Source organism: Cinclus cinclus, chromosome 1 (assembly GCF_963662255.1).
Source record: "Cinclus cinclus chromosome 1, bCinCin1.1, whole genome shotgun sequence".
Lineage (NCBI taxonomy): Eukaryota > Metazoa > Chordata > Aves > Passeriformes > Cinclidae > Cinclus > Cinclus cinclus.
This window is the reverse complement of record NC_085046.1, coordinates 106,026,750-106,053,481: the sequence shown is the minus strand read 5'-3', so window position 1 is coordinate 106,053,481 and position 26,732 is coordinate 106,026,750. Positions and strand designations below refer to the sequence as shown.

Sequence of the window (26,732 nt, the reverse complement as noted above, 5' to 3'; positions counted from 1 at the left end):
ACTCAAAAATAAATCAGTCAGACACATTCACTTCTGAAATGAATGTTCTCTCTGACTCCATTATGTTCGTAACAAGACGAGCTCGCTTGTAGAGAACCAAATCCTTCAGACATGATTTAACCTGCACTTTTGGGAGGCTTTGGTAGGTGTTGTGTAATGAGTCCTGAATAAAGGCACAGTTGAGGACTGCAGAAATTTTGGTCCTTTGTGGATAGGAGTTATAATTCCAAAGAAGTTGTAAGAAGCCTATTCTACACATAGAAAGGTAAGGAAAAGTATTTTCTTTTTTTTTTTTTTTTTTTGTACAGACCCTGCTTGCTATTCTGTTCTTTGCTGTAGGGATTTGTCTTAGTTAGGTCAGAAATTCTCTTCAATCTGAGGGGCAGATTCTGCCCTTCAGTACATGTGTGGAATTTATTCCTTGAAATATATATATTATTTTCAGTACTGTAGACTAAAATACTGTCTATTGATTTTTTTCTTTTTTTTTTTTTTGCACAGCACACAGAATATTTTGTGCTGTTTTCACTTGTGTCAACAATTGGTAGGTATCTAACTATAGAATAGAAAGTGTCTCAGGAGATGTAAAAATAAAATCTAGGTTTGTTAACATTTGTAAGCCTCTATATGGCTTCAACCTGGGCAAGATCAGTCTGTTTCAGTCTAAATAATGCTAACTGCAACTAATTTTATTTCCCAAAAAAAGCCTCAGGAAAAATAACTGCATGAAACACAAAACAAGTACACTGAAAGTTCTGTTTTCTAATGATTTCTTTCTTCCATCTTCATTCAAACACCTGCTGGTAATTGACCCTGTAGTCCTAGAAAATTCCCATGAATCCTAAAAGAAATGCACTGGCTTCTCTGAGCTTCATCTTAGACAATACTTAGTAAACTTCCTAAAAAAAAGACACCAGAAGAGGATTTTATTTTTATCGTAATTTACTGGCTTTTGGTATTCTTAGTACTCACCTCTACCTCAGCTTGCATTAGGTGTCAACTGCCTGTGTCACATACTGTGCATGTTTGGCCTCTCAGGAAGGTTTGCAGCTGTCAAAGAACCACAAAATGATGAACTCTTCAAGTGAGTTTCTGTGAGGAAGTGAATGTGAGATTTACACATATAGGTATCCACATGTGTGGGGGCTTGTGCTACAGTGGGGATCTCATTTCTTGTGGGGAGCAGTTTGTGCTTTCTGGGCAGACACATGGGATTCTGGGTTTGTTTTTTCCCAAAAGGCACTGCTGGAGGTATTCTTCCCTCCTGCTATTTTTCCAGTGGGGAGTTTAGATTTCAGGGAACCTCTGTTTATTAGATTGAGTTCATGGAAAGAAGGTTTTGGCAAGCAAAGTCTCATGGTAATAAATGGAAGGACCATCAAAATTACCTTGGTAAGTTAGGGCACCAAGACACTAGCAAGAAAAATACCTGACAGAATATAGCATTCACATTTCAGTAAGATAATTGCAGTTTGATATATCTGAAACACCTTGGGAACTCTTCTGCAAACTATGAATCCATAGTCACCCTAAGCTGCTCAGCAGCTCTGTGAAAACTGAGGAGAGGTGAAGTTTCTGTTGTACAGGACACATGGTTTACTCAGCTGTTGATTGGTGAGGCTTCCTGATATATCTGTGCGATAGGACTTACACAGCCTGGGTATCAGAGTGAGTTATGTGACCATGTTATGAACACCTCTGAAATATTCCAACCAGTTGTATGAGAGAGGAGTTCTCCTCAGTGCCACTGCTGAAAGCATATTTCATGATCCATTCATCTCAGTCACATTCTCCTCAATTACTGATCCCATTTCTATCACATTTGTGATGTATCTACTCTTCCACTTTCCCCCGTTTATAGTGTTCTGGACTTTTTAAGACCCTTTAAAAACCTCTTAAGAACCTCTGGGATGACTTCATGGCTCCCTTTTGCAAAGCTTCTCAAAGATTAAGATGACCTAACCTCAGGTGTGCCAGAAGTTTAGAGTACTTGTAGCCAAACTTCCTCTGTGTTCTTTCAACCTACAAAAGCAAGCCTGAAATCCAAAGAGAAAAAATCTTAGTGTAGTTGTGTTCCTTTCTTTGAGCAAGCCTCATAGAAAAAATTAGCTAACAAGGCTTTTTTGAGTTTTGTAACTGTCATGGCTATTTGTTTCAGAGCTACAAAGTTCACAAGAGTTTTAGAAACACTAGGAAAATTAACATTATATTCTCAGATCTAATTAAAGGAATGTGTGACTGATATTTCAAAGAAGGCTTCAGATTCATTCTTACATTATCTCAGAAACATGGTCCCACCCAGTAACCAATATTCTCCATATTCAGCCATCTTTCCCTACATTTTACTACCAAACACAATAATGTGGGTGCTCATCATCACTGATCCTGCTCAGGTATATCAACTGTGCAGCACAAAAGCCATGGACACTAACAAAGCTTCCTTGGGGAAAGTAGAAATTTTATGAGCCTGTGGGGGTTGGGGTAGGAGAGAGGATGACATGTTTTCTGAGACAGACGTCCACTCTGAATCCCATCTCCCATTAATGCAGAGTTACATAAATTGATTTTTCAGACAGTGTGACACTCCAGAGCAGGGTGACAGGCCAGAACAGTGGCTGGACAATAAGACACTTAGGGAAGCTAGTAGGGGCTTTATAGAGCTCCAGGGAAGAGTACTGAATAATACTCTTCAAGCCAAAATCATCTGTAGGACATAAGCACTAAATTTTGTTTCCACTTCCCATACTGACAGATCTCTGGAATCTGCAGGAATTCCCTGCTCCTCAAAGGATATCAGAGTGCACAGTATGCAGCTTTCAGGGATTGGCAACCTCGCATTTGTGATCTCCTGTAATGAAATTTTGCCCACAGTGCCATAAGAATAAGGAAATAGAGCACTCGAAGACACTAAAACTATCAGCAGCTCCCTGCTCGGTGCCTGCACTGCTCTTTCGCCTTTAACTTTGTTAAATTTAAACAGTTTGCCGATTTATACATCAACTTCTGAGGGGGTATTTCCAATTATTTTGGCATTCGTATCTCGGACAAGCTGTTCTCTCAAATCGCCCTGGCACTTAATAGCCTGCACCGAGTGGTATTTCATATGACCCTGGCACTATTAGTCCAGCCTGGCTAGGGTTTCAATTCACCATGGCACTAATGATCTGGAAGTTGTTCTTGTTTTCCAGATTAATGAGTACCCTAAAAACCACTCAAAATTGGAAAAGAAAGAATGTTTTCAAAGGGGAAAAACAAGGCAAATTGGAGCTGCTCACTACCTCTTCATCGTGTTCTTTCTTCATCTCCCTCTTCTGTTGCTGCTTGTAGAAATTAATAACAGTACTGCTTCCATGGTGGAGTGGCATATGTCCACCTGGACAGTGGCTCAAGGTGCCCACCATAGACACCTGACCCCAAAAAAGCCCTGTGGTGACCCATGGGAGGGAAGGGTCTCTGCCAGCAAATTGCTATGGGCAGGGAGAAATGGCTGAAAGGGGAAAGGGCCCATTCTCACTCTCATTGTGTGACACAGTTGAAGCTTTCAGGTCAAAATCCAGCTGAAGATGGGAATTGGCCAACCAACATTGCCTTCACCAGAAGATGAGAGCTGCACCCTTATGGGCCACCTCAGCTCAATCTCCCTCTTCCCTGATGGAACATGGAGGTGAAGCACAAGCCAGAGCAGAGCCAAGGCTCAACCCACTCTCCCAATGCCAATAGCTGCTCCCAGAGGCCATGGGCTGGGCAAAGAGGTGGGCTCAGGCCAGTGTCTCTCAACCTGCAGCTCACACAGCGAAGTTCTCTGAGCACCATCTCCTTTAGGAAGAGGTGGGTGATCTGCCTTCACTCTGGTCTTCACCACCCCAGGGTGGTCCCCACAGGCAGAGGTGGGGGAGTGCAGCAGATGAGGAGAGAGGATGATGCTGTGGGATCCTGCTGTTTTATTAGCCATTTTCCCTGTGTGGGAGGGGCTGGCTTTTAACTTTATTTCCAAGGGTCCTTAGCAGGTCAAAGTTTTCAACTGACGTACATGCAAACACTGCCCAGATATGATGGACATGCCTAAGTTTACTGCAAATTCCACCCTCTTGTTTCTTCACTGTGACTTGAACTGGCCTTTCTTACTTATCTTTATAGAAACAAGCCCTATCCCACCCTTGCTTTTAAAGAGAGGAAGAGAGAAGAGGCGGGGGAGGGAGAGTGAGAGAGAAAGAATATCACATGGCCCCTGCAGAAAGGTTTTAGATGATTTTACATCTCAGCATTTTTAGCTTCACTATGTATTTTCCATTGTACCCTATTATTGGTTCAATATGTATACTATGTTATTTAAATGTAAGGGGGAAAATTGACTAGCAGTTATGGGAGAAGGCAGAGCTGTCACAACATATTCCTGCTAAGCCATGATTTGTTTTGTGTTCAGTCACACATTGTTTGGATTTCAGCTCTTATTTCAGTCCTGGCCTTAGGGTTTTCTGAGCAGCGTTGAAAGTCAGATACACAGATTGCTGCACTGAATTTAGTATTCTGTATTTCTAACACAGAAGATGGAAGAAAAGGGCTTTGTAGATGGAGGGAGGGACACATGACAAATTTGTGCTTTGTTATTTACAGACAGGTAATCAAAAATGAGTTTGTGGCTGTACAGAACACACGTGTGTGGGTGGGTGTGTGTGTGTGTGTGTGTGTGTGTGTGTAGAAATAGGTCTGGCATCCAGACAGGGGGCTGACTCCCCTTCTTGGTTGTCTTGGCTCCAGCCCCACAGCCATAGCTGTTCAGGGAAAACCCTGTGCCCACAGATTGGGCATGTAAGAGTGGGAGGTCAGGAAGGACCTGGGCAACCTGTCTGAGTCTTGGTCTTCCCACCACACAGCAGTTTCATCTGTCCTAGAAATCCCTGGTCCTCACATGCTCCAGCCAGGTGTTAGAGACACAACTGAGATGCTAGAATCAGAATCTGTTTTACATATACATATATATGCACATTTTCACTATAAAGGCACTCAGCTAGCAAATCTGACTAGATGAACCATCCCTATGCCCAGATTTTTCTGGAGATTTTTATCCTTCCATACAGAAGAAAATCTATCGAGTCTAAACAAACATGGATAGGCAGAGGAACACGAGCCAACCATGCAGTTACTGCTATCTTAGGATGTTTACGAAATGCATTTCTATTTGGTCATTATGTGAGTCATTCTCAGAATTCACAAACAAAACCACTCTTCAGAGCAGTGATGAGACAAAAATGTCAACCCAGCTGCAGCTTTCCGAAGGGATCTGTCACAATGTGTCATCTTAACAGATAGACTATTTTTTGTTGTATGTTTCTGTTCATAATGAAAAGTGCTTGAAAACATGAAGGAAAGGAAAATATGAAACCAGTTTTTAGACAGAGAGGAGTAAATGTGGTGGGACCCCTCAGTACTCCTCTTCAGCTTTCACAGTGGGGAACAGAGCATTAACTTTGGGGAGGGCACTGCAAGGTCTTCACCAAAAATGCTGTGGCTGTGCCAGAATAAAATTTTGTCTGATTTTAGAGCTTTCTTTTGTTCTAAGCACAAATTCAGTGTCTGCGACCTTCTTTATATAGTCATCACCCCATCTAGCACCTAGTTATAATAGCAGAAAGAATATCCTAATATCTTCTGCCTCCTCCCATCCCACCAAGCATACACAAACACTGAGCAAAAGAGATTTTATTTCTGACATTTTTTGAAAAGCCAAAGCAGTAATAGATGTAACTTAAATGTTCTTCTCTAGGTCTTTTTTGCTGTTGCCATTTAGACTTACTGCCAGCCTGCAAGGACATTGTCTCTAAGTGATTATTTTTTATTGCCAATGCCAATGAAACAGAATAGAGAGGAAAGAAGATGTTGTAGCAGTTACTAAATCTGCAGAGAATATTTTTTGTTGCTGGTGGATTTACTTATCTTTTAATATGACTTTTTCACATGGCACCTTCTAGGGAACCAGTGTCTTTTGGAATGGGAATGATCTGGAAATATATCATAATAGAAAAACAAGGTGACCTCCAAAGGTCCATGCCAGGGCATCAATGTGAGGAAACTTCCAGGGAGTCTCTGAAATAGCAGCAAAGAGCTTCCCAGCACTGTAGAGCACCATTCATAGCCTCACCTTGTGATTCCAGTATTGGTGAAGTCAATTAAGACATGGGATATTTCCCACAGGACTCAGAAGTTGGCACAGGCTGTCTCACCCTTGACCTTAATGGCCTCTGAATCAAATTTACAGGACTTTATTAATGTCTCAAAATTTTTATTTCAGTCACAGATATATAAACTGATGTAAGGCTTGGGAGAGCTTATTCAAATCTCATTCATCCCGATCTAGCCTAAAGGATACTCCTAATAATAACAACTGCATTTTCATCCCATAAAATCACCTCACAGGGAAAATTTCAGTCATGGAAAACTAAGAGGCTCCCATAAACAAGAGTGATTTTGAGATAATAACTGATACCCAATTTGGGTTATTTATCAATTAGTTAGAAGAGCCTACTGGCAAAGAAACCCTACATATCTTCCTAATTTACAAGTGGATTTGGCACAGAAATTTTCCAAACCTCAAAATATTTGTTTGCCTTAGTTACTTGAAGGGAAAATCCTGATCTGTAGAGGACTAGATTAACCTAATCTATCTTATTATTTAGAAATTATGCAGAAATCCTTATAGCAAAAGTCTGACATTTGAGAATCTGTATCTACTTGCACCTGATGAATAGAATCAAAAGCTACCAGCTTTGGTAACTTCTTAGTCCAAACAAAATGGAGAAATACATTGACATAGCACCACCACAACCCATTTCAAGCAATGGTGCCTGCTGCTACCCCAAAATGCAATGTAAAAACACCAAACTGGAAAGCTTGCCCCACTGGAAAACTGAGACACTGGGGGCAGGATGAGCAGAGCACGTTTCCTCCTGATGGATGTTCAACTAAACCCTGATAGTGAAAAGATCCTGTGTCACATCTTGGTCCTAAGGTAAAGGTTTAATTTCTCAATTGCTGTTCCTTTTATCATTTTTAATGTTACACAAAACACTGATGAAGAAGATCTCATTGCATTTCTCCACATGAGAAGGATGCAAAGGCACGGATCCAAAGGCAAGCTAAACTGCAGAGGTGATTTTATAACCATAAATCCTATCTCATTTTCCTGTAATGCAATTCATCCCACAGTACAATACAAAATTTGCTAAAGGAGCCTCCAAAGCCAAAATCCCTCATCTGAAATAGTTAGATTAGAGATCTGTTTTGGCCAATAGTTTAGCTTTCATCATAGGTCTCTTCAGCTTTTAAAAATGTTTTGTGGACTCTTTTAGGCCATCAAAAAGACACTTACAACTGGCTTCACAGTGAACTGATAGGAGTCCACTGCAATGCAGTCATCTCTGCAGAGCAGTGAAGAGAAGCAACACATGGCATTTTGCACAGCTGAGTAGCAAAAAGTACTCCTCAAGGGCATCAGGGCAACCTCAGCTCTCAAACTACTGTAGGACTTCAGTATGCACAGGGGGTGAAAAAAAATGATAGCAAAGCTGTTACTGGTTTAAGACAAAGAAAAAAATCATCCAACAACAGATCCATGTCATCTAAAAATTTTACAGCACAAATCAAATATATTGTCTGTATAACAGGAATGAAGACCTAATCTGATTTTGCTACAAACTGAGCCTATGTTTCCAGCTAATCAAAGTATTTCTAAGCTGGTCCTTAGATGTTAATATAATTCCTGCTGAAAAACACAGTGATTGCTCTGTTTTAGTAATACATTCATCCCAAGGTTCATTTGTCCATCTGTTAAGTACTTGCATATGTTTGTTTTAGGGGATCGTGTTTGTGTGTGTAGGTGATGGGAGAATTTCTACTGGTAGTTTTATTGCTGTTGAAACAGATAAACATATTTTCCTTAAAACCCCAGGCATGATTTATCAACAAGATTGTTTTGTTCACTAATGAGTCCTCACAATAGCAGGGCATGATGCTCATATTTTCCTCTTTTCAGTCATAGCAAGGTCTAATTTAATTGCTGCAACCATCTAGAATGAAGTTTGTAGTAATGGATAAAAATCATAAGGTGATGAGTTACTACATATTCATGAACTCTCAGTCCTGCAAACCAGTTAATAATATCTTACCAACCTTGATGAAATCAGTTAAAAGAAAAAAAAAAAACACAGAAGTTACTCTGGTTTGTGAAAATTCTTACAAAGAAATCTAGTTCACAGGACAGCAACCACATACTAAAACACAACAGTGATTCCAGGCTGACCTTAGTTTTCCCCAGCTAAGTCCCGTGAGGGCCTTGGGGACATGTGCACGAATAGCTGAGCACAGTACTGAGGAGAGGAAGGGAAGGAGATCTGCCTGTTCAAGCATAAGGAAAGGTCCTTGCTGCCCAGGAGGCAGCAGGAAAGCTCTTCTCAGTCTTGAAGCAAATAGGATAGCTGCCACTAGAGAGATTAAAACAACTGTGGGAAGACAGTGGAAGGATGTGTCTGGCGCAGATGACCACATTCTGGTTTTGAAGTTATTCTTCTTGCATGGGAAACTTTGTGCAATTTCAAGGGAAAACTCAGACCCTATAATATTGAGAACTACTTAGTAGCTACACACTTGTGCCAGCAAATGAGAAACTCATTCCTCACTGTGCCTTGGGAAGAACTGCCTGAGCAAGTTCTCCAACTGTGCAGTCTGGCTTGCTACAGGCACAGCTCTACCACTGCAGGGAGAGGATTTGATAAACTTCCCCTTGAAAAAAAATAGGGAGCTTCACAGGAAATCAAGAAAATGATCGGGAGCTTGGGAGTTGAATGGATGCAGCAGGAGTGGTCCTCTCCTCCTGGCAAGCAGAGGAAAGGAAGGGAAGCTCTGTGATCCTCTCAGCAGAGCAGTGAATCTAAACTAACAAGCAAAGGAAAAATTCAATCAAAACACGTGCTAGTGCCGGCATCATTATTGTCCTAAACTACCTCCTGCTTTGCCAAAAACCCTTTGCCCTCATCTCCAGGAGCTTTGTTCACACAGATAGAGTATAAATAAAATTCCTGGATAGACAAATATCCACATTGTCCTCGGGTGACTTTTAAAATACGCCTTTTGTGCAAAGAAACCAACACTTTTTAAAGCTTTTTGGACCCATTCCTTCTGCAAACATAGAATACCTACGTTGCTTTGTAGTACAGTTAGCTTGGTTAATGTTTTTTCATAAGGAATTCTAGCAGGAACCACCATTACAGAAGGAACTTAGTTCTTTGAACTGCTCTAAATAATATAAGTTTCACTTTCATCCCAAGAAGTGTTAAGGATGCACAAAAACACACAGGGAATTTTGTGCTAGCACCACTGATTATATTACTTTCAAAAGAGAAATAAAATCTTACCCTGAAGCTCAGAATTATTAGAGTGAACAGCCAGAATCTATTATACTATAGAAATATCACACAGAGAGCATTCATGAAAGAATTCGCTACTCAACTGGCTATGGTACGAAGCTGTTCATTTTGTACCCATTGTCTCCTTACTTACTTTCCTCCTTATTAATGAAGAAGTCATAATATGTGGGTAAATTAAAAGTCTTTCTGCTGTAACAGAGAAAAATATTCCAAAATTCATCGTCTGGGTCTTAGCTACACAGTTCTGAAACAGATTTAAGCTGGTGGAGGTTCCCAGTATAAAGGTTGGCTCCTTCCTTCATGCCAGCATTAGCTCCACACAGCCATGACATGAGCCAGATTGGGAAATTGATCCAAATCAATTTTCACCCCCTTGCTGGATTAACGTGGAGCTGGTCAATTCCATCATCCATCTCCTGTGAGCACAAAGGAGGCCACAGGAACACAGCCAAGAAGGAGAGTTCTACTGAAAGCCTACAGATGGACAGTACCTTGACATCACGGCACTATGAAATTCAACACAAGCCTCCCAAGCTTGGGAAAATCAGCAAGAGGGGTTCCTCATACCAGGGCAGCTTGGAGAGCATCCAGTGAGTGTCAGCACAGACACCCACTACTCTTGTGACAAAGTGCCACTGCTCTGGAGAGGTTGGACCAGACCTTTCCAAGGGTCCAAAGTGTGCTCCAGCACTTCTGAGGTCTCACCACTCCAAGAACTATGTGCACTCTTTAACACCATTAAAACCTCTTCATCCAACTAGGCCTATTGCCTCTTTGCACAGTGCCATTAATGTTATTTTTTAGTAAGTTGCATTAGAAATGTTACAGCTCACATGAAATGCACTCCACCATCACTCCCTCTGGACAGTCATGCCCCAAGGACTCTGTGTCACTCTTGCTCTGTCTGGGCTCCCTGACACATTTCAAAGGAATATTTTCATTAGTTCCTAGGTGACTCAGGAACCTAACTCATGTTTTAGAAGCAAATTGGGAACTAAAATTTCAGCTAAAATCCCAGGAAATTGACTCTCAGTCACTGACACTTTTGCATGCATTCCCATATGGTTTTGTTCTTAATTTGTCTAGAATATAATAGGAGCAAATTAGGCACTAAGGAATTGTGCCTTATGGAGATGCTTGTATTCTTATGCAGACCATGTAAAACCAAAACAAGCTTCAAGTTTTGTATTCCTCAAGGAAAAATAAATTTCTGAGACCTCTAAGAAACCCATTGTCTTTTCCCAAGCTCTAGGACCCAAGAGCACTTGCTAGGCAGTAGTTCATGCCTTGGCTCCATATCTGGACAATATGTACACAGGCAGTTTCCAACACTTCCTTTAAAAAGTAAAGAAAGCCTGGCATTCCAGCTGAAAGGCAGCCCCGAAACACTCTGGTCTTCCCTTCAGGCAAGGCACATTACATCCGCTCAGAAACGCAGATAAAGCTTTGGCAATAGCAGGAAAGAATTTGTTTTACAATTATTAGGCCAATTACCTCTTTCCCCTCTTCACAACTTGCCGTAGTTGAACATGAGTAAATCTTCCCATTGTCAGCTGTTTTAAAAATGCCTTTCTATGTTTTTCAGCCTTCAAATCTTTTGTTAATTCTACCATCTTTGTATGTCATTGTTCAAAAATTTAGTATCTAAAGAAAAACACACAGAACCCCCCCCCATCTGAACCTGAAGTGTTCCTTCTTGCATGGTGGCTATAAAAACTAATTTTCCTTTTTTTCTTCTTTCTTTTTTATTTTTGGTAATGAGCATCAGGTATTCCAAAGGCTACTGAAGCCAGTGAAATTTTTTGCACCAGCTTTGATGGGCTCCGATCAGCCTCAGAGCACTTAAATTCATGTCATATTTTCAATTCTCTCCTGCTCAGGCTGCTTCTCATGTGGAGATGAGCTGAAATAGAAGTAAGCCCATTAACCATTCTTCTTCCAGACCTCCTCAATACAGTCAGAACTTTGTCATGATTTTAAATAACACATTTATTGCCCTGATCTACTTTTTTTTTATTATTGCTTAACCTTTTGGATGTGCCTGAGTTCACACAGTCAGAGACCTGCTCTTCAAAGATAAACAAATTGTTGGAGAACTAAGCAATACAGAAAATTCACGTGCTTCACTATTGAGTTAAAGGGTGGTAGGCCGAAAAAGTCATTAGTTTTAGTGACCACAGTGGGTTTTATATAGAAGAAAGGTTTCATTCCCTAAATTGGCTCACATGTTATTGCTAATGAATGTCTAACAAAGATTCTTCTCTACAAAATGTGATCATTTTACACAGGAGATTTATCAGTCGAATTCTTGGAGAGATTGAGGCATTGGAGTCTTTTAAAAGTCCATTTTTTAAGTCTCTACTCCACATACTGCTTTTATGACCTAAAAAGCAAAGGGACTCCACATGCTGTAGGGTTCAATTGAAATTATTGTTGGAAGGTAGGAATACAACAGTAGGACTGTATTCATCACAAGAGTTATACTTTTTTGTTGCTAGAGCTCAAGAAAAGTCCATAAGGATCAGAGTTGCAAGCCAGCTCTTTCATTTGCTCGTTCTTTGTGCCGCACTTTGTCTTTCCCTCTCTGGCATTAAGAGGGTCACTTGGTGCAGGCAGTGCTCATGCACGCTCGCACTGCTAAAAGTTTTCTGGCAATTTGTTCAAAGGTTTCCATATCCTGTTAAAATGGTAAGGCACGTACAGCCAGCCTGTTTTTTAGAAGGCCCTGAGGTGCACACTCGGGCACCTGTGGGAAGGGGGAATTCACATCACCTGCTTTTGGAATTTAGGGTGGGTGCAGTTCCTGTGGTCAGGGCAGTCAGCTCCCTCCGTGTTCAGCAGAGAGAGTTGGGCACTTCTGAAGGGCAAGTCTCAGCATCTACATCAAACACTATTCCTTTAGCACAAAGTATAGAAAATCTTTTCCTTCACTGAAAACCAAATAAGCCTTTCAAAATCCCCTTGGCAGGCCGCATGACTACAAGCCTTAGCATTATCCAACAATAATAAACACACAGACAAGAGAAGAGGAACCATGTGGCCACAAGCCATACGGAATGCAGCAGCAGGTCATATCGGACCTCCTGCAGTATGCTCTGTGCTGAGACAGGAGAGGTATAAATACCTTGCTCTTCATGCAGTGTGTTACAGCACTCTGGCAAAGGAGTCTTGGGTATTAACAAAAGGGCTGTGCTACCATCGATAATAGCAGCAGAGTGAGAAAAGAGGGAAAGGAGTAGAAAAAAGAAATCGTGCTTCGATGCCAAATATTTGTAGCTGTGCTCACTCAGGACTAGCAGCTCTGTACCTTCAAAGCTACCCTGGGGAAGGCAGCAGTTTGCAAATGCTGTAGTTATTAGGCAGAAAGCATTGGGCGTTGGGTTTCTCTTCCATAGCACACTGAGATTTAAGGCTAATGCACGTGCAGTTTTTAGCAGAGATTCCATCAGCCACCCAGTATCCCAACACACAAGTCTTAACACATGTTGTCATCATGCAGTTGTGTGGAAGTGGAGGGGGAACAGACTAAGCACTGCCAGGAACGGTCAGGCAATCTTTATATAGATCAAATTAAAATGGGGCCAGCACAGCCCTGGTTAGGTGAGAACACAAGATGATACCCTGTAGGTCTCTCCCAGTGTTGCTCTGGTGTATGTGAGATGCAGCTGAGGGGCAGCAGCTCCAGCCTTACACCTCTACATCCAGGTGAGCCCCTCTGTTCCTTACTTGTTCTGCAGCCCAGGTAAGGTACTGATCATGTGCAGGACACCCAGCTGAACTCACGGAGACTGGAAGAGGACACAGCCCTAGCTACAGGCATGAAGCCCTAGGATCTAGCCAGAGAAGCACATGAAGGGTGGCGTGTGTGAAAACTTTCAGATGGGCATAATCCATAACAGCTTTAGCTGTGCCACCACTAGCAACTGAGAAGTGCTTAGGACTACTCTGTGGCATAAGCCAACCTGCCTCCATTCCTACCCTCCACAGAAATACAGCCTTCTGCAGACCAACTCTGAGGAACTGCCTCTATGCTGTGCAGACTCCCAAACTGTGCCCAGCTCCTGTCTGGACACAGATCAAAACTGTGCCACAACTTCTTGACTCAGCATGATGCACAGGGAAGAAAGACACTGCAATGTGCAGACATCACCTCCATACTTGCATTTCCTGATTTTTTTCTCCTCAGTAATAGTACCTTTAACACTTTTGTTTGTTTTGACAGAAACAAACCATCTGTGTGTTAAACCAGCACATTTGATTAAAAATAAGACAAAATCATTATCAAAGCAAACAGTCTCCACCAAAATGACTGTCTTTTTTGCCTCTTAATCTGCTGTTGTTTGCCCTATAAGTGTTGTTGGATACCATTAATGAGTCTTTGTATTCCAGGAAGAGAGGTGAAGGGCAGGAGGCAGTTTAGTTTCAGAGACTTTTTCCAGCCTATATCCATTAAGGACATAAGACAGGAGAGAAAAAGGGCTGTTGCTCATAAGCACATTCTACACACTTTTTTTTTTTTAAACTTACTTTGTAATCATAATCTTGGTTCTCTCCCTCTCATTTAACTTCATCTGCCTGCCTTTAAATTCATGGAACAGATTTGTACTGCCTTGGACTCCGTGCAATTGGCCGTTGCAATATTCTTGGACTCTTAAATTTTTATTTTTTTTTAATAAAAACACTTGATACCATTAATCATATTGCCATATGTAATAAATTGGCTGCCTGTGATACATTGCCTCAAACTGTCACATGGTTCCAATCACAGCTCTGCCAACTGAAAGTGGTTGTTGGAAAGTCTGACTCTTCCTCTCCGGCGTGCCGACCGCGGGGCCGTGTCCTGCGCTCACCGTACATTAATGACCTGCCGGCTGCCTCGCAGCACCGGGGCCAGGAGTTACAACCAACAGCACACATGCTCGTGAACGCTGCTGTACACAAGCAATAACCTGCTTGATATCAAAGCCACATCATCACGGAGTCAGCTTTCTGACAGCATTTGCGAGGTTTGAAGGCTAATTCGGTACGTCTCTAATTTGCAGCTTAAGTATCTGCCAGAGTGAAAGGTGGAGGAGTGGGGGGGGGGGGAAGTATTAAATTTAGCTGTGTAAAATAATTCAGGGAACAAGAACGCTGCTCCTGTGATTTGGCTTTTGCGACTGTCAAGGCTCTTGTCAAGTCACAGCTGGAATGCTGTGGATTTATAAGAACAATAGAGTTATTGGGGGGAGGAGGTAGGGAGAAAGGAATAAAATGCTATTTGTAGTTCTTCAGCTAACACTCTGACACAGGTTCTTTGGATCTTTCTAAGTAGGCATGAACAGATTGGTTTAAATAGACAAAAACCTTGAAACACCACAACTCCTGATCCTTTACTGAAGATTGTCTTGATTTTTTGCTCAGAGCAATGAAAAAAGTCTAGCGACTACAGAGAAGGACACAGGAAAACATCAGTAGTTTTGAACATTGTGAACTGTCTTTCTACGTGCTAGCTAAATGTGGGGGAAAGAAAGGACACTACTGTAATGAAATAATAAATCATAAAATGGTTTGGTTCAGAAACAACCTTAGCGATCATTCAGTTCCAACTCCCACAGCAATGGGCAGGAACATATCCTACTAGACCAAGCTGCTCAGAGCCCCATCCAACCTGACTTTGAGCACTTCAGTTGTGGGGCACCCACAACTTCTCTGGGCAGCACATTCCAGTGCCTCTGCACCCCCACAGCAAAGAATTTGTTTCTGACATCTAATCTAAACCCACCCTCTTTCAGTTTAAAACCATGCCCCCCGTCCTACCAATTTCCCTTGTAAAAAGTCCCTCTCCAACTCTCTTGCTGGCCTGCTTTAAGAACCTTCTCTTTTGCTGGCTGAACAACTCCAACTCTCAGCTTGTCTTCATAGGAGAGGTGCTTCAGCCCTCTGACCATCTTCATGGTCTCCTCTGAACTCACTCCAACAGGTCACAATAATTTATATTATTTTAGAGCCCCAGTCATGGATCAGGGCCCCACTGAATTAATTATGACAGAAAGGCAGAAAAAAACCAGCCTCTGCACTCAAGAGATTTTAGTCTGATCTCCAGGTTCACTGAGATTGTTCCCCTCTTTCAAACCTTCCAATTCCTGCCAGCTCTTAGCTGAAGAAAATACAGATACCTCCATAGACATAGGCAAGGTATAAAGAGCACCATGGGGACACCTGTTCTCACAGATCCTTGATCATACCAAGAAAAGGAAGCCAAATAGAGAAAAGAAAACATTTGGAGAGAGCAAGCAGTCCTCTGGCATCCAGATATTCAAGTTCTCTTGGCTGGATCAAGGAAGGGTGCCAGCTATAATGACCCTGCAGTGATGTAAAAGTTAAAAAGTACCTCTAGACAGAGCATATACATAGAACCCTGATGCATTCATATTCTAAGGGCTAGCCAGCTTTGCGTTACTTTGTTTTAGCTATGAATCTATCTAGGATGAATAATTAGAAAAGTAAATCTTGCAGTTTTATTACTGTGCTCATGTAATGAGATGATGAGACATTATGACCACCATGCTGGAAGGAAATGATGATTTAAAGCTCAGCAACATGAGAAACTCTGGACTCACAGGAGCTGCTATTCAGCCCTTGACTTCACCCATATATACAAACAGGCACATAAATGAGAGCCAAAAGCAAAATGAGTACAGGAATTCAAACTCTCAAAGAAAAAACATATTATCCCCTCTGATCCATTTTTTTTTTCCAAGAGATAGCTAGGTTTTTTTCCAAGCTGTTCCTCAGCTTTGCTTAATCTATTTTTCTTAGAAGATATCCCAAGTTATTGCCTCATAGGCTTTCCTTTCCTCAGAAGTTACTCTGAGAGGATTTTTCCTCAGAAGTCTTGATCTTTCAGACCTTTTTACCTGTGTTTAACTTGACATGTGATAAAAATCCCAGTTGTAGAATCATTTGTGGAAAACAGACAAGTATGCACAAAAATGCTTACAGGATCTCAGATTCACAAGAAAAAACTAAATAGTTGTCATATTGAAAATGCACAATACTGAATCATACTGTCAAAAAGCTGACACCTCTACAGTACTTGGCATCTTACTACCTACTGGTGACATTTATGAGGGCTTTTGTTTTATTAAAAAAAAAATAAAATGTCTCACAAGCCTGAAAACTAAAGCTCATGAAAGACTGCATGAAACATTGCCAGACTGATTTTCATGAGCATATCACTTTCTGAAATTTATATAAACAAAGGCATAATTTTAGAGGTGTCTGTGGATGCCTTACAGTATTTCAGCTATAACAACAACATAATAGTTTTAATTCTGCATCATACACTGCAGTACCTTCACAGAGCAGGCCTATCATGTGAATTGAGCTATGCTTACTTCCAACACTGTTTTGTTGTAATACAGACCAAATAAAAGACACTGTTAGCTTCAGCTGCAGAAAATTTCCCCATTTTTGGTCTAGAGTACTTAAAGGACCTGACTGCAACAACTCCAAGTATTTCTAGAAACACCCAAGTAGAAAATAACACACATATAAAGAAGGAATAAGCAACTACTGTTATGCTGCATAGTCCCAATGTTTTTTTGTTTTTTTTTGCCAAATGCTTGACTTCTGCTGTACCAGGTGGTCCCAAAGATTTATCAAATGCCTTACTAACAGGTACAGAAAAAAAAAAAATCTTTGCTGTAGTTCAGCAAGGCTTAAAAACAAACAAGAACTCAAACCAACAAACCATAGATTCAGGAAAAAAAAATTTTAAGTTTTGTGGATTTTTTATGTGATTTGCTCCAGAAAGCTGCTCAGTTGTAACTCAAAGGAACAAGACTTAATTTGTGGCTCAGATGAAGAAGGAAGAAAAAAAAAAAAAAAAAAAAAAAAAAAAAAAAAAAAAAAAAAAAATCAAGTCACATGCACCTTTCCCAGAAACAAATGGAATTACCATTCATCTCAGTATTTTAACAGACGCCTAGAGAAGAGGAAAAACCCCAACAAAAATCCACCCCTCTAATTTGCAGACTAAAGTAGCGCAGCAGCCCTCTCTCAGATTGAGCAATTACATAAAGCAGAAGTTACCTGATTCCCTTTAGTGTAACTTCACATACATGTGATGCCCACCTCATATATACACAGCCTCCAGTGTGAAAGGAGGAGATGGACTCAAGAGTAGGCATATACCTAATTTTAAGCTTGTAGTCACATTAAGTAAATTCAAGAAGCCTTTAGAGCTTAGGTGTTCTATTTTTCAGTACATTGCATAAGAGCACGAATGCCTGCAGAATCTCCATAATATGGACTGTCTTTTTTCCTTTGACTGTGAGCAAACCCCAATGCAGTCCACAGCCCTTCTTCCTGGTCACCAGCAACAGGAGCTGAGGGAACAGCATGAAGTTGTGTCAAGGCACATTTAGGTTAGGTATAAGAAAAGGCTTTCTACCTCTACCCAGAGGGTGCCTGAGCACTGGAACAGGCTCCCCAGGGAAGTGGTCACAGCACCAGCCTGCTGACAGAGCTCAAGAAGCATTTGGACAATATTCTCAGGCACCTACCATGATCTGTGGGGCCTGTCCCTGCCAGGGTTAGACTTGAATGATCCTCATGGATCAGGTTCCTGAAGTAGAGCCATTTTCCAGTAATCATACACTAGCATTTTACTTTTAGGCTACGGTATATATATGCCTAAAATCTAGCCCTTAACTAAATAAAGGAAAAATGTCTAAGCCAAAATTTCTCAGCTGAGAAATCCAGACCATTATTTGCAGCAACACACCATCTCAAAGGAAAAAAAAGAGAAAACCAAAAAAACCCAGAAAAGTTTGATAAGATTTGATAACACTTTTTTTAATTTTTAAAATTTTTTAAATTTTTAATTCATGTGACAACTTAACAGCTAAAGGGTATGAGACTTTTTAAGCAGGTTGTGCTCTAGCTATCTCACATTATCATACATAACTGCTAATATATAATTAATCAAATATATGCAATAGAATACAATTTTTAGATTTAGATCAAGTTAAAGAAAAAACACATAAAAAACACCAAACCCTCTAGGCCTCTATAGGGTAAATTAAAGCATTTAGTGAAAGGAAATACTGGCATAAACAAAGGCTTTGAATTTCAAATATCCTTCAAGAAGTTATTAAATAGAGACTCTACTGCAGAGAAATAAAAAAAAGCTGCATTTCGCCTCTATCAAAATTGCAGAAATAGTCATTACATTATCTTAGACTCAAAGTAATTTTTCCATTTTTAATGCCTGATGATTACTAAAGGTTTTTAAGCTGCTGAAGAAGGCAGAAACACATATCAAGGAGACAAAACTGGAATGCAAATAACTTCCTAGCTGTCTGTCAATCTAAGAGAATATACTGAGCTTTACTCTATTTGAACCTGCCTGGCTTTCCCGCAGGCTTCAGCCTGTATTATGATAAATTGTGCACATGATGACAGGCATTTGCATCTCCTCAGATTTGGCTCCCAAATTCAAAACAGATGTGCCAAAGCTCAGAACCCTCTTAAATATCTTTCTACTGCCTCATGAAAAGTCTGGGCAGAGTATTGCTTTCGTCTGCTTAAGGGAACCAGTGAATACTCCTCTGCAAATCTCCTGCGATCATCATCACTTGTATCACCAGCCTGAGAGCTGGCTCTCCCAGTGTCATTATCATTGTCTTCATCTGAAAATAATTCCCCTCTTATCACAGAGGTGGAGCTGTCCTCTTCACCTAATTCCCCTCTTATCACAGAGGTGGAGCTGTCCTCTTCACCTAGATCACGTGCCAGCACACGGCTCCTAGCAGGATGGCTTTCTTCTAGTTCAGCTCTGCTAGTAGCTTGTGAACAAGCACAAGTGCAGCCTCTGACCCAACATTGAGGAGTTTCTCGCCTCGCCCAATATCTGGCAGATCTCTCCATCATTCCCATAATACTTCCATCATCAGGCAGGGCAGGAGTCTGAGAGCTTCTACCATTGCAGTCCGCACTCATAGGTGGGGCACGACTGCTAAATTTGTAGACTGCAGAAGAACGTAACAATATTAGATCAAGCAGAACAAAAAGATCCAAAGCCAAGAAAAAGCTTGTGTCCGATCATCCGTACATCACCTAATCACTAAATATTTTAAAGGTGTCTCTTACCATTTCCCTCCAGCCATACCATAAGCATTTGAGAAAGTAAATCAGTTATCACAAGACCTAGCATCATTTTTCCAAGGTCAGAATTAGAAGTTGACTGCATTCCTTTTGTTGGCCTCTACTGTTGCGAAAACAGCCTTTCCTGTCTTCCAAGTAAGAGCAGAGAAACCTCATACTTTGCTTAACTAAGGCTGGAACAAAAGCCAGGGACAATGACCACAATGCTCTTGTATTTCAGTGCTCTCCCAGCTCCACACAAACCACTGTAACAGTCCTGCAAGCCATTTAGCATGCTAACTTCAACAACACACACACAAAAAATAAAACACCCCAAACCCAACAACACACACAAAGTTTCCTTAAATTTAAGGAAGGTAAAGGCCTAACTACAAACCTTTCTTAAGCTTCAACATTTTATTTTGCCTTTCATTCAAGAGCTTAACTAATTAGACTTACTCACAACTTGTTAACACCTCTGCATCTCCCACAATCTCCACTCCTCCAATATAACAGTACTATGTTTCTATTTCTTTGTGGTCTATCATCTCAGAAGTACCAAAGAAAGAGCATTTTGACCTTGAAATATTGCTAGACAATATTTATCAAGGCCCAGGTGTGGCCTTTGAAAAGGTTTTGTGTTACACAATCAAACCTACTCCCAGGGTATGGGAACTCCCACCACTCTGAACAGCAAGCACAGAAGGGTGTTTGGAGTTCTCCATGAGCTGGCCAGGAATTCTGGGTATATAAAACCCTCTACAGTTTAGAAGAAGGCTTCCTGCATATGTAAACTGGCTGTGAGGTCTGGAAACTGGCTGCCTACCTACCTGTTCCAACAGAGGCACCTGGCAGCATCCTTGCCTTGCAGTTCTGCTGCAAAGGAGCCTTTGGTTTCCTCAAGATGAGAGCCAGTAGGAAATTACTGTGCTGCTCCTTCTCTAACTCCAAACCACACTGGGTAGGTACAAACTCAGTAGATTCTACATGACATTTGCTCTAGGTAAGCTGCAGAGCTGATCTGCACAGTGGGAGGGTAACATTGCTGAGGCTGGCAAGTAACTCCACTCAGACCACAGGGAACCAGCCCAAACTCCAAGCACTGTTTAAAGATGCCTTTAGTTTCAAAGCCAGACATATTACATGTTAAAGAAGGAATTCTAGAGTAAGTACTGAGATGATATTTCTCTGCTTTCTTCATAAGTAAACAGGAGAGTTTAGGTCTTGGAGGAGAGAGCCAGTGAAAGGACACAACACAACATTTTGAGCAGGTCAGAAAACAACAACTCTGAAAATGCTAACAGCACTGCCATAGGCATGACACCTGCAGCTCTTACTTTTGAAGTCTCATTTCAAGGGAGTTTCTTGTGTACATACAGACAAGGCATGAGGAATAGCAACTGAAATTAAGCAGCACTCATCCCCCTCCTCACACAATACAGCTACTCTTTTCTCACAGATCACCTTGAAAGGTCCTAGGTTCATCTTCTCTTCGGGAGGCAGGAGCTGTTTGTCTACGCCTTCTTCTCCGGGATCTAACTTGCCGAGGTCTGGCAAGCTGCTGGGTTTGGCTGTCTGGTGCAACATACTGTTCCCCAGGAGAAGCCAGGGCTCTTGTGCTGGTCTGTTGAGCCATTTGAATAGGGTCCACCTAAAGCCAAGAGTAAAGGCCAACAAACAGGGGACCTATCATGCAGTTAATGGTTTCACAAAAAAATGGGAAACAAGAGTTCAAGAGCTATAAAAGCTCACGCTCACCTCATGCATTACAAAGCAAAAGGAAAACCTTAGTACCAAAACAACACCAACAAATCTTTTCTGCCATGACCAGACCTTACCTTTCAATTTAGCCCCACTTCTTTGTGGAAGTGCCTCCTTTCCTTATTCCTAGGTAGGAACACAGTAACAACTCCACTGATAGGGGAGATGGAGAGGACTGGGGCTATAAGAAGCAAACAAACCACTGGAGGAGGAGCTAACACAGCATCTTCTCATTTTTAATCAACAAAGCCTTTCCAAGCCTAATGAAATGAGAGGAGAGACCATCAAACCTGTTTGTGATGTTTCAGTCTTAAAGGAGCACACCATCACCAAGTTTTCTTGGTTCTCAAAGAGGCAGAAAAGAAGGGTGAACTTCTCCTCTGACTGAGGTATGCTCAGCACAGGGACAAGGGTAGAATAAATAGTTTTTACTTCTTTGTAACATATAAGTGTATTTTATCATACTTTTTTCTATTATTTTCTTTCAGATTTTTTTCTGTGGAAATGTCTGCCACAGTAACTGGAGTAGGTACTTCCTCCTCTTTTCCAGGTGGCTCTATTTCCCAGATCTTAAGAAAATATAGCCTTCCTTCTGGACTACCTGACCCTTGTACAGCCCCCATTAGGGTCAACTAGCTCATAGATTTTCACTATCTTAAGTGTTTCTTGGACTTCTTCTAGCACTTTATGAATTCTTCTGAGACTTTTTCACAACTCTTTGAGGACCACAACACTTCACCAAAAAACCCCTCAGGCCTATAGTGAAGAAGAAACAAACTACTATTTGCACTGCCTTCCATATCTTTGGTAATGTACGAAGAGAAGAGGCAGATCTAAAATAAAGGACTAAACCAAAGAAAGAGTCATCTCCAAGTCACTTGTCACTCAGTGTTTGAAAGGGCAGAGTTGCTAATGTCTGTGCAGGGCAGTCTGTCCATCTGCAGAACCTCAGGCTAGGAAATAATCCAGAATGGATGAGGGTGGATATGCTTTCCAAAAGTGCTGAAAACTTGATGAGCTTCCTGTGGACGTGGGCTGTTTTGATATTTATGTTTATAATCATCACCTCAAAACAAAACAATGCTGAGCCCTGGGTTAGAAATGCAACCGGTCTGGTAAATCTTGTGTTTTCTCCTTGTCATATTTCAGAAGCAGCTAATTAAATGCAGCCTTACTAAAAGACTATCACCAGACCACAGAAAGCTCACTTCATTTCTGGGCTCTGCTGTGTACGTGTTCAGCAATAAAATACTTTTCCCCCTCCCGACCTGTCAAAGGCAAGGGCATCGTATCATGAGTTAGTGCTGGGGGATGTGGGGGTGGGTAAGGAATGGTGGCCCAGAAGTTGAGGTGGACAAAGGCTTGATGATCCAGCTCATATGACCTAATAGACTGTGTCACTGCCTTTGGGAAATACAGGCCTCCTGACACATGCCCTTGGCTGGAAGGTCAGAATAGAAAAGGCCAAGCTCAGAAAATGAAGCCCTCCAGCTGAGAAAAATAATCCAACCATAGATTGCAGAAAGCTTTATTTTTTTTCCTCCAACTTTTTTTTTTCCAAATTTTCAGACTTGATGCATTGCTGTAGTGCACTTCACATCTGATTAAATTAGTCACATTGCATTATGCCATATCAAATGTGACATGTTACAATGGAATGTGAATAGCATTTAAAGATGTACTGGCATCACAGGCTGCTACCTGCTTCTGATACATCACTCTGTCAGCACCAGGTAGGAGAGGCATGCAAGGTCCAAATCCTTCCTTGTTATTTAGTCATGCTTTTGCAGCTAAACAGTAGTTTCTTGTATGGTTACTTAATTTTGCATCAAATTAGCAATCAGTTACTCCAAGAAACTCTTAACTACCCCACATCTGCTTGTCATAATACACAAGGAAGTATCTAATCAGGATTCAGCCCATCTCTTAAAAGCATACAAAGTATGCTAACTAAAAGAAGGCTACCAAAGTGTAGAGCATAAAAACAATTGCAACCTACAGAGAGCAGGATAGAGGCATCATGTTATTGCTTGTGTGCATACACTTAATATTATTTGGGGGGCTACAGGAATCCCATCACAGGGAAACTCTAAAATGTAGTTCACTGACTAAGCACCTCCTGTTAGGCAGATATCAGTGCAACTCCTGTAGGGCTCTGCAATGAATTGAAACTACTACACCAATGAAGAGGAAAGGAAAACTTTAATATGATAGTCCACCTTTCTTATGGTAAATGCCTGCCCCCCTGCATGGCAACATAGATCAAAGGATTAAAGAAAATCCATACTAATTTGATCTCAACCAGACCACTACAAATACAGAGCCCAATTTGTATTTGCTCTGGACGTGATGTTTTATCTGGGATTTGTGCAGGATAGTTTGAAAGAGACAAGAACAATTTCAGGAAGAAGGACTATTGAACTACTTGCCAAAGAGGTTTTCTAGCTCATTGCCACCTTTTTTCATGTTCCTACAAGTCAATACCAGTATCCAGTATACACCAAGCCTTCCTATGAAATGACTACCTAAGGAGTCAGCAAAGCCATTTCATTGGGCAATCCCAAAAGATCAGAAAGGGGAAGTCCTTCTGGTACAGGGTTGGCTATACAGCTTATTCTATGTGATTATTTTTCATATGTATATAATGAAATATATTTTATAACCCATGGAGACTTCACTTTGTAGTCATCATCTGAGGATGTAAGTTTTTAGGTTAAAATTGTTAATTGCAACTTTTTTCTCTTTTGCAGTGCTGTGATTTTTTTGGACCATTTTGGAGGCCCCTGGCTCAGGGGTTTTAGGGAGCCATAGCACAGCAGAAAGCTCTCCTCACTTGAGCAAGGCTTCTGTCACTAAAAGGGTTTAGCTAGGTGGATGCAGTGGGGACTCCCACAACTCAACACAATGAGACACCACATGAAGCTGAAGAAGGAGGCTGGCCTAGCTGGGAGGCTTTAGTAACTCAGTCTCAGAGACTTTAATTGCAGTGCTCATGCTCATTACCATGTGTTCCCTGGGGAAGTTGTGTCCTAGTCTGTGATTCTTTCACAGCGTTCATCTTTCTTGTTCTGGGAAGAGAATAACCAGGTTTTGACAACTTTGTGGTGCATCTTTGACAGTGGAAATCCTTTTGCCTAAGGTACCTGGGCACTGCACTGTCAGGTAAATACACAGTTACAATAGATCTGTGAGAGGAATAGTGTGCAGGCTAGAATCATGAAAATTGTGCTCAGTCTCAACCACATTTTACATTACACTGTCTGTTTTTCAGACACTATCATAACCAAAAGTGTTCAATCCATACATGAATGCAAATTGATATTCTGAATTATCTGATGATGTTGTTCAGTATTCTTTTTCTCACAGTTTCCAGTGTTACCTGGGGGCAGGTATCCCCAAAATATGCATATGTATCATGGTGTTCAGTGAACAATTTTTTTTTTGGCTAATTAAAATCAGGACCATGGCTGTATACTTAAGAGGAAGCTAACATACCATAGTGCCTGAACACACAGACCTTGCTTGGGAAAATCCCCATGGAAGGAGTTCACCCAGAAGCCGAACCCGCTGAACTATTCTAGTGCCTCTTCAGCAGACCTCTGAAAGCCTTATAGAAAAGACTGTAGCTGATATGGGATACCTTTCTCTTTGCTTTTCCCATTCCCTGCAGTTGGCTGGTTTTGAATCTTTTCCAGCGTGTGATCCAGAAAGGGAGGACCAGTCCCATTCATAGATTGTCCTGGCTTTCCTTTTCTGTCTTTCTGTGGTTCCTCTTTCTTCTCATTCAATTTGATACATATTGAGCAGATGAAATGAATAACAAAAGGCAACTGTGTTGTAATTAATGCACATATGTAAAACCAGTGTCTGCATAGCTGACCTTTCCATTTCTGTATATTTGGCTGGGTATAAAAGAAACTGCCAGCAGAATTTTCCATTGGCAATGATGTGTTTATGACTGTGCTGAACTGTAACACTTTCTGTTTTCTGGTGGATGAATATAGTAAAAAGGTTGGTGATTGTGAAACCAGGTCTGGATCTCAGGTAACCCAGTGTAGTGCTTCTTCAGAAGTTTGATTCAGTTCCAGGACAACTAAGATGTGCTCTCCAAATTCCCTGGATTCATCTGCTCGAGTAGTCCCTGTTCCAAATTTGGGAAATTTGAAAGAAATACATCTAGTACCCAGTCACATATGCATACCTACAGCAGGTCTGATGGAGAGCAAAGGACTGATGTTTAGAGGCTGATGGGTACAGACTCCCAAAAGAGAATCCTTGGAGGAGGAAGCTGTGCATACCACAAAAGGTACCTCAAACTCTAGAGTGTATCTCAGGTTAGTTCTGAATTAGAAACACTATGGCTTTCCTCTTGGGTTATGGAAGATCTTACTTGCCATATGTTATCATCAAAAAGGAGTACCTTCTTACCACCCCTTACTGTCTGTAGCTGAGAAATTTACCATCTTCCACTGGCTAGCTCTGGACCTTGGGAAGAGGAGTAAATTCACATGGACAAAAGTAAAAGATAAGGAGGCTCCTTTTCTGGGGACTACAGTCCTGCTTTACTTGCTGAACAACTCCGGGGAGGGGGGGAGGGGGGGGGGGGGGGTGGAGAGGAGGGAAGAGAGGGAACAAAGGATGGCCGGGAATTTTAAACTCCCGGGAAGAAGAGGAGGGGAAGAAGAAGAGGGGAATAAGAGGAGGGGAACAGAACCACAACCAATGGGGCACAACCGAAGGGGATGGACGAGGGGAGCACTTAACCAGCTCCACAAACCTGGGGGAGTACAGGACAAACCATTCACTGCAATATAATAACCCCAAACCCTGTAAACAAAACAAACTACTCAGTGCAATACAACACCTATGCATGGGTAGAATAAGTCCTATACAACAATCTAGGCTTCTGAGGCTTTGGGGTTAAGATCACACACTGGTGTATGACCTGGTCTTCGGCTGGTCAGGACTTCATGTGAATGTGGCATTTGAGCAGCTGCAGTCTGGTTTGGGATTGCTATAATTTACACCACAGATGATGCTGGCTCCTGTCCAGGCCAGGATCTGGGAGGGCCGGTAAAGATGGAGAAATTTGATGCTGCCCCAGCAGTAAAGCCAGTATTTTAACTGCCTGTTCAGCCATTTGATCTGTCTGGAGACCTGGTATGTGTATCTCAGTGCTGGGGAAAGTAGAGGAAACACAATTTAATACTGAAATCACTGGAGTGGAAAAGCTGTGATATTGCCCTCCCTCTTCACCCACTTGGTTTAGGCTGATAAGCAAGGAGCATCCAAAGTGCTCCCAAGAACACGTGTGCACACACAGATGTGATGATTGCAGCATGGCCACTGGTGCAGCCAGAGCCATGTGTTTCCAGCCACCAGCAAACCCTGTGGGCACCAGAGGGGCAGGACAGGAGCAGG

At 41.5% G+C, this 26,732-nt stretch overlaps 1 protein-coding gene across 1 annotated transcript in view; it reads left to right on the top strand.

The window, feature by feature from the left end:
* ZNF521 (zinc finger protein 521) overlaps window positions 1-14,367 on the top strand; it is a 326,177-nt gene extending 311,810 nt beyond the window's left edge. Inside the window, exon 10 of the mRNA XM_062512637.1 lies at window positions 14,188-14,367. Within this exon, the coding sequence (XP_062368621.1) occupies window positions 14,188-14,367 (180 nt within the window). The remainder of the gene's footprint in view (window positions 1-14,187) is intronic.
* Window positions 14,368-26,732: the final 12,365 nt, after the last annotated feature.